This window comes from Acyrthosiphon pisum, unplaced genomic scaffold (genome assembly GCF_005508785.2).
Source record: "Acyrthosiphon pisum isolate AL4f unplaced genomic scaffold, pea_aphid_22Mar2018_4r6ur Scaffold_20620;HRSCAF=21603, whole genome shotgun sequence".
NCBI lineage: Eukaryota > Metazoa > Arthropoda > Insecta > Hemiptera > Aphididae > Acyrthosiphon > Acyrthosiphon pisum.
The window spans coordinates 8373-24718 of NW_021770000.1; the positions used below are offsets into that span (position 1 = coordinate 8373).

General features: G+C 27.7%; 1 protein-coding gene and 1 long non-coding RNA gene across 2 annotated transcripts; both read right to left on the minus strand.

The window, feature by feature from the left end:
- Positions 1 to 516: 516 nt before the first annotated feature.
- LOC100574395 lies at positions 517 to 3843 on the minus strand. The gene is made up of 4 exons (XM_003245047.4): positions 3440 to 3843; positions 2854 to 3062; positions 2662 to 2762; positions 517 to 1693 (listed from the first exon to the last, which is right to left on the minus strand). Coding segments are annotated over exons 1-4 (318 nt in total). The 5' UTR covers positions 3442 to 3843; the 3' UTR covers positions 517 to 1687.
- Positions 3844 to 5551: 1708 nt separating this feature from the next.
- On the minus strand, positions 5552 to 8217 carry LOC100574490. Its single transcript, XR_510793.3, has 4 exons — positions 8083 to 8217; positions 6417 to 6638; positions 5882 to 6063; positions 5552 to 5823 (listed from the first exon to the last, which is right to left on the minus strand). It is a non-coding gene; the product is annotated as an uncharacterized LOC100574490 (long non-coding RNA).
- Between the last annotated feature and the right edge of the window lie 8129 nt (positions 8218 to 16346).

The window sequence follows — 16346 nt, forward strand, 5'->3', positions numbered from 1 at the left end:
GTAGTTGTATAATTAGAAAAAGTTGAGGTAATAAAAAGTGAAAGCGATTTGCAACTGTTACTTCAAAATCTAAATAGTTATAAAATATGTAAAGTAGTTAATAATTGCCACCAATCAAAATATTGTGTTTTTGTTTCTTTGGTCCGGCATTAACTTCTCTGAGAATTGTCAGATGTTTCCTTTATTATTAATTATACATTAAACATAATAATACCAAATGTGTAAGTAAAATAATGACATAGACTCATAGACTAGCTAATTTCGTTAAATCATTTTTTTTTAAATATTGATATTCTAATTTTAAAACTACCTATTTATAATAAACAATCAGTTTTATACTACTTATTTCCATTTTACATAATCAATTTACCTAATTAGAACATTTTGATCAAATTATTAGGTGTCAATTCATTTTTAAGTTTTAATCAATGATTTAAGTTAGATAACTTATTATTAACATTAAAAAAAAAAGGTTTTATAATCTATAAAAAAGAAACTAACTTCTAACTTCTACTCTAACTTAATTTACTATACATAAGAAAAGCTAGAAATTGTATCAATACATCTTATAATCATAAACTATTTAAAGAATGTCACGTTTTCTATCCTATTGATAATGACTGAAGTACATAATGAAACATTAAAAGTCGATTTCCCCACATTTTGATATTTTGATTTGTGTCATTATTCTTTCAGGGGTGCAAATTATTTTCAAGTTTTCAATATTACAGTTCACATTAATATAAGATTTAGTTTTTACAAATTTTTCCATACGATCTATAGACAATTATTTTCCTGCAGAGTACAAGTTGAGTTAAATATATATTGATCTGACTCATCTGAGTTATGGTTTAAATTGAAGAAGTTATATGTTCATAAAAACTGATACAGTTTGCTTGATATTAATAGTAAAATAATATTAAATGCTAGTTGTGGAACCTATCGAGCGAAGTGTGCCACATTTTTATACTTATTAGAATGGTTATTGACCTAACCAAACAAATATTAAAATGCCAACTCTTGCCTCTGTAAATGTACATTTTTAAATACTTAAAAATAATGTTACATATGATTTTAGGAATTATTAATTCAGCTAAGAGAAACATATTATCAGGATCCTTGTATCCTTCTATGTTTTTATTTAAAAATTAAAATGTAATATTACATAACTACATTGATAAAATAAGTAAATATCCTTATATATCACAAAAGAGTAATAGTATTATATAAATTACAATAATATACCAATTCTAGAAAATTCTAATTAAGAAACCGCTCAAAAATGCACACCTCAACAATTGAAGAAAACTGACTTGGTGTTCAAAGTTATCGTTTTTCCTTAAAGTTAATGTAGGTACTTATCTTCATACACCAACTAAATAAACCCATTATTGTAAAATCTTTACATTTATTGCTCAACAAAGAAGTAAAACATGAAAATCTATTATGTGATTGTCAATATAATAAAAAATAATTTCTTAAAAGAGAAATGGTGTAACCTAAAACAAATATTATATAACTTAGCAATACCGAAGTTTACAGCTGATCATAATAATTATGTTAATGTAAATAATTATATAAAAAGTTATAAGTAATGAATACCTATCCATTTATTAATTTATTTGACATTTCTTTTTGTGATGGATTGAATTGTAATTGCTTGCTGTTAACTCCAGTATTCTTCTTTTTAGACCTGTAAATATTTAATTCATACAATATCAATTTTTGGATACTAATAATTTATATATCTAGGTATGTTTTCTATAAGGAAAAATAGTATATTGAATTTCAATTCAAAATACAATTCTGATGGTACCTTAATATAATTTAATGCCCTAGAAAACCACACAGTTATTTAGTTTTATTTTTAGATTCTGAGATGTCTTTTTGTTCTGTTTGTCATCAACATTTGGTGGAGTAAAAATGCTTTGACTTTATACTGACTCAAAAACAAATATCCTCATATACTTTAAATTATCATAAAATGTTTATATGACAAATTTCCATACAAGAGAAAATTTTCAAAATATATTGACTATTTTTGATTTTATATAGGCGTAAAATCCTTTATTGTTTTATACAAATATGTAATAAATGCATCGTTGTTGGGAAAAATTAAACCAATCTTTCGTTATACTAATGAGAAAATAAGTTTCTTTGAAAGCAGTAGGTATCAAAAAACATAGGCATCATAAAAATATATAATTGATAACATACCTACCCGAATCATTATTCGTAAAGATAGATACCTAAATCATCGAATTTAATAATTTATCACATCCAGTACACACTCGAAACCTACTATAGGTACCTATAGCAGAGTTGTACCCATTTATAAAAATTAAAATCCGTAGAACTTTAATGTTTGTTTTTTAAACAAATACTTAATTATTTCTAAGTGTACATAATCCGAGAGAATTATAAGTGTGGAGGGGGGGGGGGGGTTAAACCAACAGCCATGTATAAATATGTTTAAATTAAAAGCCGAAACCATATTATTTATTTATTTATTTTGTGGTTAATGTCTAAGTAAAAACATACGTTTAATTCAGACCAAAAAAGTTCTAACTATGTGAAAAAAAATATTAACAAGTTTAAAATTAAAAGCAATAATTTTAAATTTTACTAATATTAAAAATTATAAATATTAATTAGGTATACCTTTACAGGCGATTCAATTTTTTGAAATTTACGCTGTATTTCTTCATTACACGGCGATTGATTAAAAGTTATTATTAAACGTTCTCGTGCTCCATGAGTTCCTAAAAAATACTCAATTAGGTACATTATATTAATCAACATAGTTTAGGTATAATGTAGTTGTTACAGTTTTACACCACAATTTTCACATACTTTTTGGATCGATGCCCGCCCAATACAAGCGTTCCTGGGTCCTCTCATTACGTATTAAAGCAAATTCTACTTCAAAACTTTCAAACACTCCTCTACAAGTGTTTATTTTTACTGCACTTATTTCCATATCATCAACCACAATAGCGGTCACCGATGCATGGAAAACTATGATGCCGGTCCATAATAAAATAACTGCTTTTAAAAAATTCCTGAAATACACACGTATATTCATAAATATTCTTTATTACCCACTGAATAATAACTTAAAGGGTATGGCATACGAAGAACTTCAAAAGCTACATTTTTTTCAGTTTGGAAAAAAAATTTAAAAAAATTCAATACTAAGTATTTTGTTTCGCGTAACTAAAATAAATCAAGTTTTTCAAGTTTTTCATCATTAACTTCAAAACAAAGTTTGTCCGGGCTCTTTTTTTACGTTCTTATAAAGTACCTTAAAATACACATTTTTGAAAAATCGATAGGTTTTTAAACCAGAATTATGCCCTGACAGATTTTATTATGTCAAACAGATTGGTGAGTGGAAGAAAGGAAGTTAGCATCCTACAAATATTATCAAGGTACTTACATCGTCTTCTTTAAAAATTTCGATTCTGTGTCAATTTTGTACGACCTTTAAAAAAATAATAGATCAACTTTTTTGAATAACCTTTCTGGTATAGGATGACGTCTGATGTCTGACATGAGAACAGCAGATGTGTGATCGACGGTCGTTACAAAAACAATATATAATATGGCGTCTTTTCTCTCGACGCACACACATACACACACAAACAAACACACGCACACATACGTTGAAGGACAGTGGTACCAACATAACGTCCCTCTTTTTAAAAAAAAAAATTAATTATTGACACAAAACACGAACTATGATTATAATCATAGTTCGTGGTTTACAGTTTCTCGTTTATCTACAAACGTAATATACCAAGAATACCAAGAATCAGTAACCGGGGTTATATTATGTAACCATGATTGCAAATAATTGTAAAATTTTACCAGACAGTAAATAAAAACGGTTTATATCACTAGAAAAAAAACGGTTTATATCACTTTCATGGATGAAAAATATCAATCAGTTTGACTTGGAATAAACATCAAATTACATTTATCACTGACCGCCGAATTTAAAAATATTTAAATTTTTAATATTATTATTTACAAATACAATTTGACAACTGACCAAGGCCGTATCTGAGGGTGGTCCAGGGGGTTTGGATCCCCCCCCCCCCCGAAATTTTTTCAATATGTCTTATTTTTAACCAAATATCGTAACATAAATTCAATAAAATTACAATATACATGTTTTGTACACTCTACACCCTACATGTCAACTTATTGATCTTAAATAAACAATCTTACATATAACGATTTATTATTTGAATAATTAACAAAGGAAATAAATCATTATACGTTATTCCTTATGTTCAATGTCATTAAAATTGAAATATTTATCCTGTATGAACATTGCTGAAGTTATATTGGGAAATTCAAAACAAATTACTACCTATTTTACCTATATAATGCATATTTAATATACACATAAAATTAATACTAATGACTGAATTGTTGTATCCAAGCAGATTTATTTTATTTATTTTTAAGTACATACTGTGATCTATATTTATTTGGTATTATCATATAGATAGAATCAGAATTTTTTTTTAAACTTAATTGAGTTTTATATTGTACCAAAGTATTGTGTATTATTTATAACATATTAAGATATTAATTATGTAAATTGCGATATTGTTAATCTCTAGCATTCAACAACAAAAAACTTTTTTTATTTCTAACAATAAGTAACAACTAATTAAATTACATTTAACTATTAATGTAATTGATATACCTTTATACAAATATAATGATTTATAATATGTTTAATTATGTAAATCAGGTAGTCAATCTCTATTGATGAATATATAATAATATAATATTTGATATTATTAATATTTAATATATAGTTTAAGTCTAAACAGTACTTTATGATATCCAACTATGACTATATTACCTTAGTTAGTTACCTGTTGAACACTATTGGTTAATTCAATAATAATTTTCCTCACACACCACATTTACTAAAGTTTAATTTAAATATTTTTACACTAACCATGATGAACATCTCAAAAGAGTAATAATACTTTGGTATATAATAAATAATAATGTATATTACATTTAATATTTTATAAGATTTTTGCATAACAGCTGTAAAATAAAACAGCATTTATATAAGTTTTTAAATTTTATAATGTATTAAATAATGCATATTTAGCACAAAACAGTTTACATACATATTAGTCACTAAACATTATAAAAGTAATGAACACAATTTTAAAAAATTTCAAAATCTGTGGAACACCATTGATATAGGCTATTATGGTTTAAGTGTTAAACTGTGTCATTATTATTATTATTATTATATTTAAATTTAAACTATTTATTGTAAATCTGTATATTAAATATTATAATTATGTATATTTTACACTGTATGTCTGTACCATACTGTATATTTAAAATTAAATTGGAAATATTTTCCGTTAGGTATATAAAGTTTATTATTATTATTAATATTAATATATTATTTGTTTTAGAAAAATTAAACATGCAAAGCTCTTTGAACAATTTTGAATTGGAATATTCAAATTGTACCAATTAGTAATTTAGTTATTTGCTGTATTAATCATAAGTTAAATATAAAATCTTATTTAATTATATTTAATACAATTATTAGATAGAAAATACATTTATTAGGGTTTCTAAAGCTACTTTGAATGACCAAAAATTAATGAATCCAATTTCCATAACTCATGTCTAACTAAATTTCTGAAGTCTGAACTAGGTATATGTTGCCGCTTTCCAATTCACATTTACACATCCTGGTCTTCTAAGATCTGCACTATTAAAATTAGCTACCTACTTCTTCACAATCAGACAATAGTAGTATGGTATAGTCTACAAAATAAAAAAAATACATTTATTAGGGTTTTACTTATGTTTATCATAAAGTTACTTTGAATGTCCAAAAATTAATGAATCCAATTTCCATAAATCATGTCTAACTAAATTTCTGAAGTCTGAACTAGGTATATGTTGCCACTTTCCAATTCACATTTACACGTCCTGGTCTTCAAAGATCTGCACTTTTAAAATTGGCTACCTACCTACTTCTTCACAGTTGGACAATGGTATATCCTACAAAATAAAAAAAACACAATATAGATAATAATATTAAGATTTAAAAACAATTTAAAAGAAAAATACAATACTTTAAAACCAAGAGAAGCATGATTAATTCTTAATACTTCAACTAAAAAAGAAAAATGTCTAAAGCGCCTTCCTCCTTTTTCATACGGACTGAGGACCGTCAATGGTGGAGTTAACACTAAGATTTGCAATTGTTAATTAATATAATTAACTCAAGATAAACTAAGTTAAGTGAACACAAGATTGTTTTAAGCCAAAAGTTGAATGTAAACATTTACAAAGGTACAACTTAACTTAATTTAAATTTATAGTATTTTTATAAATAGTAGTTTGTTTCTTACAATCTTAGCAATAATTTAATGTTTCATTCCTCACAATCATAATTCATTTCAAAAATGATAAAATTATTATTAAAATTAATCATTATTCAGTAGTGTAATTTCATCTATCCGAAACTGGTAATGACAAAATATATGTATGAACTGAAGAAAACATAATTGAGTAGTCCATGTTATACATTGATATCCTATTTAATCCGGAACTTGGAAACCCTCTTTTGCTGACTATAAGAAACAAATAAATTCATTTAATTGTAATTCTTGTAAACATATATTTTTAAGTAACTGTAACATAACTAAGTGTTATTTATTTATTATGATAAGACTTTGGAGAGTAAACAGTTAGTTAACTAACATAGTCAACATATGTGTGTAGTTATGTTGTATAATATATTATGTACAAAGTTGAGGTAATTTCTGATCTATATAATATATAGACTTTAACAAATACTGGATGAAACTTTGAGATGTGATTTTTAACAAATGGATGTTATAATAAGCTATTAAATGTTCATTAAAATACAACTTGTAACAGGTGTCGGGTTCTAGGTATTAGGCTTAAATAATAATATCAGTTCAAGTTCAGATATATAATTCGGAGGCAATTTATTAACAAAGATTTTAGGTACAATAAATAATTTATGCATGATGTACTTACAGTATCAGTTAAAGAAGAAATTTAAGTATTAAGTAGGTATTTTAGGTACATATTTTAGATTCTGATTGGAGCGATGATTGTATTGATTTTACAATGATGTGTTTTTAATTATTTTTTTTTTTATTTTTGTGTCATCACATTTCGGTGCAGTAAAAGTGCTTAACAGCTTCAGCATTTCTACTTCAGCATCGTTTCTAGTATGAAAAAGAATGTACTTAGTACTTTAGAGGGTCAAAAGTAAAATATTCTCAGAACTTTTCAAAAACATCAAGAACAATAAACTAATAATTAAGGAAAAACTAAGATTTTTATGCAAAACCAGTTTTAGAAAAAATCAAATTTGTGTTTAGGTGTAACTCTAAAAAATAAACTTAGATACATTAAAATGTTCAAAATATTTTAGAATTTTTTTAAACCTTTTAATATTTATGAACATAAGAAAATATAGTCATAATATAAAATCAAATCTATGGTAGGTTTTTATGGTACTTACAATCTATAGATATAGTACCTACAAAGTTATAATTTGTAATCATATTATATCATCATTAATAATGTATCAATAATATTCTATCCTTTGGTAATATTTATATTTATACATTATTACAGACATGTAAGTATATACATACTTAGTATATGTAATTCATTATTTACATAATTTTATACTTGATAGTTAATAGTATAATAATATAAACAATTTGATAGATACTCTTCTTCGGTAATTTTTACAGTATAAAATTGAAAATTATTATCTAAAATATAACACCAAATTTTTCTTTTTATCATTTGTTTTTATGACTCTGCCTAAATTGATGAATGTCTTTGAGCACTTGTCCCATTTTCCCCCTCCCTTACGAAAGCTATGATTATATTGTAAATAAAAAATTTAGTATTAAGCCAATTAAGGTATACCTACAACTTTTGTACCTAAATTAAATATTATGTTTACAATTTTCACATAATTGCACACTTCAATAGAATTTTATTTAGTATTTTGTGTCATAAAGTTACCAGCAATGTCCCAAAATGAATCACATCCAATTTTCAGAACACTGAATTTCCAAACTTATTATGTGTTCTTTGAAATTTAAATATGTTCAGATGCTCCGTGCTATTAAAATTAGATACTGGTTCCACAATATATTACTTGCAAATTAAAAGTTTGTTAAAAATATGTCAGTAGACTATTTCTTTTCTCTGTGACCTATGAGCAACATAGCAAATTTGTGTAGAACAGATCAAATTGTGTAATGTTAGCTTTAATAAACATAGAGTAAAAATATTTTCTAAAGAACCTTACAGGCATGTTAAAGAAAACTTTTAAAGTTTTCTGTATCATGCTTACAGGTATATTTATTTTTATTTTATTTTTAAAGCAAGCTATGTGTATTTTAAGTTTGTACCTAATATAATTTATTTTACATAGTTAATTATTATTTATTATGACTTAACTGGCTGAGCCCTTTAGACACAAATATAATTCTATACACACAATTAGATATATTATAATATAACTATTAGTATAATGATATCAGACAATATAATTTGGTCATAGTGTCATAAAGATAACTCACTTTTAAATTAATAAATCAATAAAATCACATGATGTACCCACAATAATATTCTTACCTTTTAAGTTTTAGTATTCGCTTTAATATTAATGTTTTTATAACTTGAATTGCAATATTTATAATGTATACTTGTTCAGTAGAATTGTCTGAAATAAAATAGACTTATCAACAATTGTCAATACATTTGCTGGACTTCCTAGTTCCTCGTAGGTACTTACATCATATTATTATATGTCAGTTTTGAAAACCATGATATTATAATACATTGTGTATTTGTGTGAACTAAAAACAAAAACAGTATATCATTAAGTTACTTTCAGCAAATATTTAAAATTTTAGAGACCTCAAAAAACCACTTACATTACAAAATTTCTGTAAACCAAATGTCTAGCCACTAATCAGTAATAATTATTATTGACATTCCATTATTCAGACATTGATAAGAATGTGCATGATGTGTTGCCTATACAAGTCCCAAACAGGGGGTACTTTACTAGTTAACAATAGACAATTAGCGTAGTTGCTAGCCCACAAACACAAACCCCTATAAGTAAACTCAAGTCCTAGGTATATAGTTGGAAATTTAAAATTCAACGGTGTCTATCTTAACCTAAACACTGCTCTGGAAAGTGAGCAGCCCTTTGGCTCTTTAGCCGGCCCTATTACAAAAATGTATAAACACAACCGGTAGAACATGCAAGTAATTATTTAAATGTTTTAAACATTTGAATGAACTTATATAGAATGTCCTTCATCAGACAGTGTGAGATGATGAAATTTCAATTCTTGTGAATTGAAAAAGTACAAATATGAAACTTGGTCGTTTTGTTAATAGAATTCAAATTTACACTGAAGCTGTGTGTAAAGAAATAAAAGATAAAATACCAAGGGTATTGTACAAACGTAAAAATAACGAAATACAAATTCCATTTAGACATTTTTTAACTGATCATAATTATGCATTATTGAGTTCACAGTCTAATAAAAAACGTAAACAGAATAGTTCAGAATGGGATGATGGTAAAGCATTTTGCCCTGGTGACCCAAGGAATATCTTTGTTGAAGATCAATGGCAAAAACGATCAAATAGAGTTCAAAGTCATTTTAGTCAAACCAATATTCAACGGTTGAGTTATGATTGTCAATATAAAAGTACTGAAAAAGTTGTTCAATATGATAATGATCAAAATGGACAGGACAAAATATTAAACTTACCTCGATATTCCAACCATTTGTTCACTGATATTAAATATTATTCTCCATGTTTAAGTGAACAGTATATAGTTGGTGTGTATTCGGGTGAAGGCTATCATAAGTGTGTGACTCTGTAAGGTGAAGATTTTCGTAAATTGCAAAACAACTCCTGGTTAAATGGAACTGTGATTGACCCACTGCTATTGTCTTATGTGAATAATGAAATTGGTTATATACCTGTGGAAATAAGCAATACAATTTGGTCAAGTACCAAAGTTAAAATAGCTAAATTTGATTGGACTAAATACTGTGTTATTTTTGCCGATCAATCCTGAAGGTAATCATTGGACTTTATTTATTATGGACTTCAATTTGGGTTGTGTATTTTACTTGAATCCTCTGCGTCCAGAATCAGGTGACTTGTACTTACCTCGATTAAAATAAAAATGTTGTTTTCAATGCGTGGTAATAAAAAAGCAAAATATTTGCTGCGTAAAAAGGTTCTTAAAAATATTGAGTACCCTTTACAGGATGATAGTAACAGTTGTGAAGTGTTTGTGTTGTATTATTGTAGTACATATACAATACAATGTTTACTCAGAGGTTTTCAAAGGAAGTTAATGTGAGTGATTTAAGAAATACATTGCAGCATCGATGTTTAATGTACTCTGATAATATCAGTGAAAGATGCCTTATGTGTGCACAAAATATAAAAGTAAGTTTTACTTGGATTAAGTGTAATAAATGTGAGCGAAGAGTTCATAATGTGTGTGTATGTGGTGTATGCTACAAATTTATGACTAAAGAATTGAAAAATGAAAACTTCACTAGTATCTTACGCAAAGGTGGGCAAGTTAATGAAAATAATTAACTCAAGTTAAGTTAAGTTAAAAATTCACAAGATCGATAAGTTAAAGGTTAAAAGATAACAAATTATAAATTTAACTCGATAAGTTAAAAGTTAATATGGACAAAATATTAACTTAACTCAGTTTAAAAAAATTTAAATAAATTTTTTTTTTTTTAATTAGTATGTAAATCACATAAAGAGTGAATGTGTCTTTCTAGTTTCTAATTTATAAATTATAAAATAACTACAATTTTATTGAACTTTTATCATGATGTACACTATGTACTTTTACCTTACTATTATTTACTAATTTAAACTATACTCATCTCAAATTAATGATTTAACAAATATATTTTTTTATATCGTATAGCAATATTGAATGACCTTTATATATATTATAATTTATAAGTTATATAACATTAAAACATAACAATTGTCAATTTGTAATTTAAAATTATTAATTTTATCAAAAACATTTATAATTGCAACTTGCAGAATAAATAATTTACAACTTAATAAAATATATTAATATACACAAAATTATGTTATCAAGAAAAAGAACAGAAATGTTTGTGATTTTGTATTGGATTATTTTTATTTTATACTGATAAAGTAATAATATTTACGTATAAACGAAAAATTTCAAAATTATTTTAACTTGATGGATTTTTTTAAAATCAACTGAGAAAAGATAACTTATTTTAACTGTAAATTAAACTAGTTAAGTTCATAAGTTGATTAGAAAATAAACTAACTAGTTAATGCCCACCTTTGGCAATAAGTATATTAATTAAGTACCTGTTTTATAATAAATTACAAAATAATAAAATACAAAATTAAAACTAATATTAAATAAAGATAAACAAACTTATACAATACCTATTATATGTAATGAATGGTTGTATATATAAGTTGGTTGTAATTTATAAATTACCCGTACAGTAAAATGGAATCAATTACCCAACATAAAATTAGGTACCTATGTAACTAAGTCATATCTTTAAAAGTAGGGATTAACTAAGTAGGTAGTTAAAATATTTAAATTAAAAAAAAAAAGTTATTTGTTTTAAAATTAACTTAAATTCAGAATGTAACCAGTTAAATTTATTATTTATTAAGTATCAACTTTTGACTTAGAAGTTTTGAACAATCTTGTGTTCACTTAACTTAGCTTATCTTGAGTTAATTATATTTATTGACAATTGCAAATCTTAGTGTTAACTCTGCCATTGACGGTCCTCAGTCCGTTTGAAAAAGGAGGAAGGCGCTTTAGACATTTTTCTTTTTTAGTTGAAGTATTAAGAATTAATCATGCTTCTCTTGGTTTTAAAGTATTGTATTTTTCTTTTAAATTGTTTTTAAATCTTAATATTATTATCTATATTGTGTTTTTTTTATTTTGTAGGATCTACCATTGTCCAACTGTGAAGAAGTAGGTAGTTGGCCAATTTTAAAAGTGCAGATCTTTGAAGACCAGGATGTGTAAATGTGAATTGGAAAGTGGCAACATATACCTAGTTCAGACTTCAGAAATTTAGTTAGACATGATTTATGGAAATTGGATTCATTAATTTTTGGACATTCAAAGTAACTTTATGATAAACATAAGTAAAACCCTAATAAATGTATTTTCTATCCAATAATTGTATTAAATATAATTAAATTATATTTTATATTTAACTTGGTACATTTTGAATATTCCAATTCAAAATTGTTCAAAGAACTTTGTATGTAAATTTTTCTAAAATAAATAATAATTTAAAAATAATAATAATGACACAGTTTAACATTAAAACCATAATATGATCTCAGTGGTGTTCCACAGATTCTGAAATTTTTTAAAATTGTATAATTCATTACTTTTATAATTTTTAGTGACAAATATGTATGTAAACTGTTTTGTGCTATTTATGATTTGTTTAATACATTATAAAATATAAAAACTTATATAAATACTGTTTTATATTACGGCTATGTTACGCAAAAATCTTATTAAATATTACATGTTCAGACATTCAGAAAAGTTTAAGAACTGGGCTCAACTGGCCTATATTATACATAAAATGTTATATACATTTTTATTTATTTTATTGGTACTAAAATATTATTAATTTTTTGGGGTGTTGATCATGGTTAGTGTAAAAATATAAATTATACTTAAGTAAACAGGGGTTGTAAAGAAAATTAACCAATAGTGTTATATAGTTTATTAGTACATAATATAGTTAGAGTTGTCTATCATAAAGTACTATTAATTGTATGTGTATATTAAATATGCATTTATTATATTGGTATGATAGGCAGTAATTTGTTTGTTTTGAATTTCACAATATAACTTCAGCAATATTTATATGAAATAAAGATTTCAAGTTTATGCACATCCAACATAAACAATAACGTATGATCTATATCCATTGTTAAATATTCAAATAATGAAACATTATATTATGTAAGATACTAAGATCGTTCATTTAAGTTCGATAAGTTGACATGTAGACTGTAAAGTCTAGGAGAATAATAATGAATAATAAATTAACAATCCTATATAATGCTTACATGCAACTAACTAAACACATAAATAATACATAAGTATATAGTTTAATGTTATTACTTTTTGTCTTACCAGTTACTATGCTAAGACTCATAAATCATAATCGACATAATCTAAATACCACATTACCACGGCCTAATAAATATACTAAGTAAAGTAGTACACAATATGATTGGAAATTTATGTCATTATATTATATTCAGTTGCAGGGCCATATCTAGAAATTTTTTTCGGAGGGGGTCCAAAACATGAATATTGTAATTTTATTTTTTTTTTTTAAAACTGCCTGATGGCTTTTTTATTATAACGATCAATGATCTTTAACAATACATTTCAGAGGTATACATAAATATAAGATACTAATGAATAATATTTTGTAGATATATATAAACAAAAACATGTTTGGGTTATCACTCCCAATGGAGAGGCCCGGTCTTAGTCTAACATTTTATACTAAGTCATATGGTCTTCGGCGTTTGAGACGCCTTATGTCTTGAGAGTTGTCAAGTAGTTGAATTGCTGCTGGATTGGTGTGATGATCTAGCCTTATCTCGTGTTTTCGGGCAAACTTTGTAATCTCGTCCTGGACTGAGGGCATCATCAAGTCTCGGTGGATAGTGTCATTTCTGTCGTACCGGTACGCTGCGACAATAGTACGGAGGGCAATGTTTTGACAGCGTTGAATAATCTCAATATTGGACTTACTGGCACAACCCCACAGTTGTATTCCATAGGTCCATATTGGTTTAATTATCGCTACGTACAAAAGACGTTTGCTTGTAAGGTCTAGTTCAGAGTGTCTTCCGATTAGCCAATAAAGTTTCCTCAATTTATCTTTAATTTGCAACTTTTTCTGTCGAACGTGATGTTTCCAGTTCAATCGCGAGTCAATGTGCATTCCTAGATATTTTGCAGCATCGTTCTGTGGGATGATCTGTTGATCCAACATTACTGGACAATGAACACTTTTACGCAAAGTGTAATTTACGTGTACCGATTTGTCACTGTTAATTTTGATTTTCCAACGCTTAGTCCAGCTGGAGACGTTGTTAAGTGTTCGTTGAAGTTGATCAGTCGCAGTCTGCTGATCTTCGTCAGTTGCCAATATTGCTGTGTCATCGGCAAACATGGCTGTCATTGAATAGTTGTTAACTGGAATGTCAGCTGTGTAAAGTAAGTACAAAATAGGTCCGAGGACACTTCCTTGGGGTACTCCAGCTGATATGTTTTTCCAGTCAGTTATTGCTTCTTCGTGAATAACTCTGAACTGACGTTCAGACAGATAGGACTCGATAAGTGCGCACCAAGTATGCGGCAATTGTTCGCGTAGCTTAATAAGTAATCCTTTGTGCCAAACTTTATCGAAAGCTTGCGCAATATCGAGGAATACTCCACAGCAGTATTTTTTTCCTTCCAGTGCCTTGTTTATTATATTTGTGACACGATGGACCTGTTCAATTGTTGAGTGTTTACTCCGGAATCCGAACTGGTGTTCAGGAATAAGCTGTTTTGCTTCTATTATTGGTTTTAGACGCTTTAAAAGTAATTTTTCAAATAATTTAGATAAGCTTGGAAGAAGCGATATAGGTCTGTATGAAGTTACTTGTTCAGGAGGTTTTCCTGGTTTAAGTAGCATGATGACTTGAGCTCGTTTCCATTGTTTAGGAACGTATTCTGTACGCAGGATGGCATTATAGATGTGTGTTAGATGAATCATAGCCTTTTTGGGTAGTTCTTTCAGTATTTTTGGGTTTATTTGGTCGTAGCCCGGTGCTTTTTTTATATTGATATTCGTATCGATTTCTTTAGCAATTTCATATGGAGTAAAGTACTTAATCTTTTCGCGTATTTCGCTCAATGGTTGATTCTGTTCTATATCGAGTTCAGAAGCGATATTGTTCGGCTGAAATGCATGTTCCAGATGACGTGCATACATTTCAGCTTTGTCTTGGTCACAACGTGCCCATGATCCATCTTCCTTGCGAATTGGTGGTACATAGGCTCTAGGTCTTTTCATTTGTTTTGTAGCCTTCCATAACGAATAGTCAGAGTCTTTTGTTGCTGAAAGGTTACTCAAGTAAGATTTGAACGTTTCGTTTTTGACTTCTTTTATTTTATCATGTAAAAGCCTACTAGCGCGGTTCCAAATAGTTTTATCCGATGGATCTCTCGTTCGGTGCCATTTTTTCCTCGCTTTTCTCTTTTCTTTTACTAGTTCCCTGACTTCCATTGGGTAGGTGATTTCACAATTTCTTCGTGCTGGTATTTCAGGTGTTGCCAATTTTGCTGCCTTGACAACGTTGTTAGTTAGCTGTTCAATGGCGCTATCAATTTCAATTGGTGTTCTAAGTCTTACAGAGAGGGTAATCATTTCTTCTAGATTAGTTCTGAAGAGGTCCCAGTCTGTTTTTTTATTGGTGAGCGACACCTTGCTTTGTTTTTTTATAACATTTGAACTTAGAGTGAGAAGAACTGGTATGTGGTCCGACGTTAATTCTATGAGATCTATTATTTCGACGTAATTAGAGGATATACCTTTCATTACAAAGAAATCTAATAAATCCGGAATCTTATACTGGTCAGTTGGCCAATACGTTGCTTTTCTTGTGGAAATGATTTCAGCATTGATATTGTTTGCAGCTTTTAATAGAGCGCGTCCTTTTGGGGTGATAAGTCTCGAACCCCAATGAGTATGTTTGGAATTATAGTCTCCTCCAGCTATGAATCTAGCGCCCAAAGTATGGAAAAATTCAGTAAACTTAATTTCATCTGCACCCCCTTGCGGTGGACAGTAAATTGCAGTGACTATAAGGTTTATACCGTCATTTACGACAACGCTGGTAGCTTGAATATGGTTTTCAGAGTATTTGTCATGCTCATGATGCTTTATAGACTCTTTTATTATTACAGCTGAGCCTCCTCGAGCTTTACCACTGGGATGTAATGTAATATACGTTTGGTAGTTCCTAATCTTCAAAAAGGTCCGCGCTGTAAAGTGGATTTCTGATATAAGAGCTATATCGATGTTATCTCTGTGTAAGAGGTCTTCAAGTTCCTGTTTGCGCTGTACTAACCCATTGGCGTTCCAAGTTATGATCCGAAGTGTAGG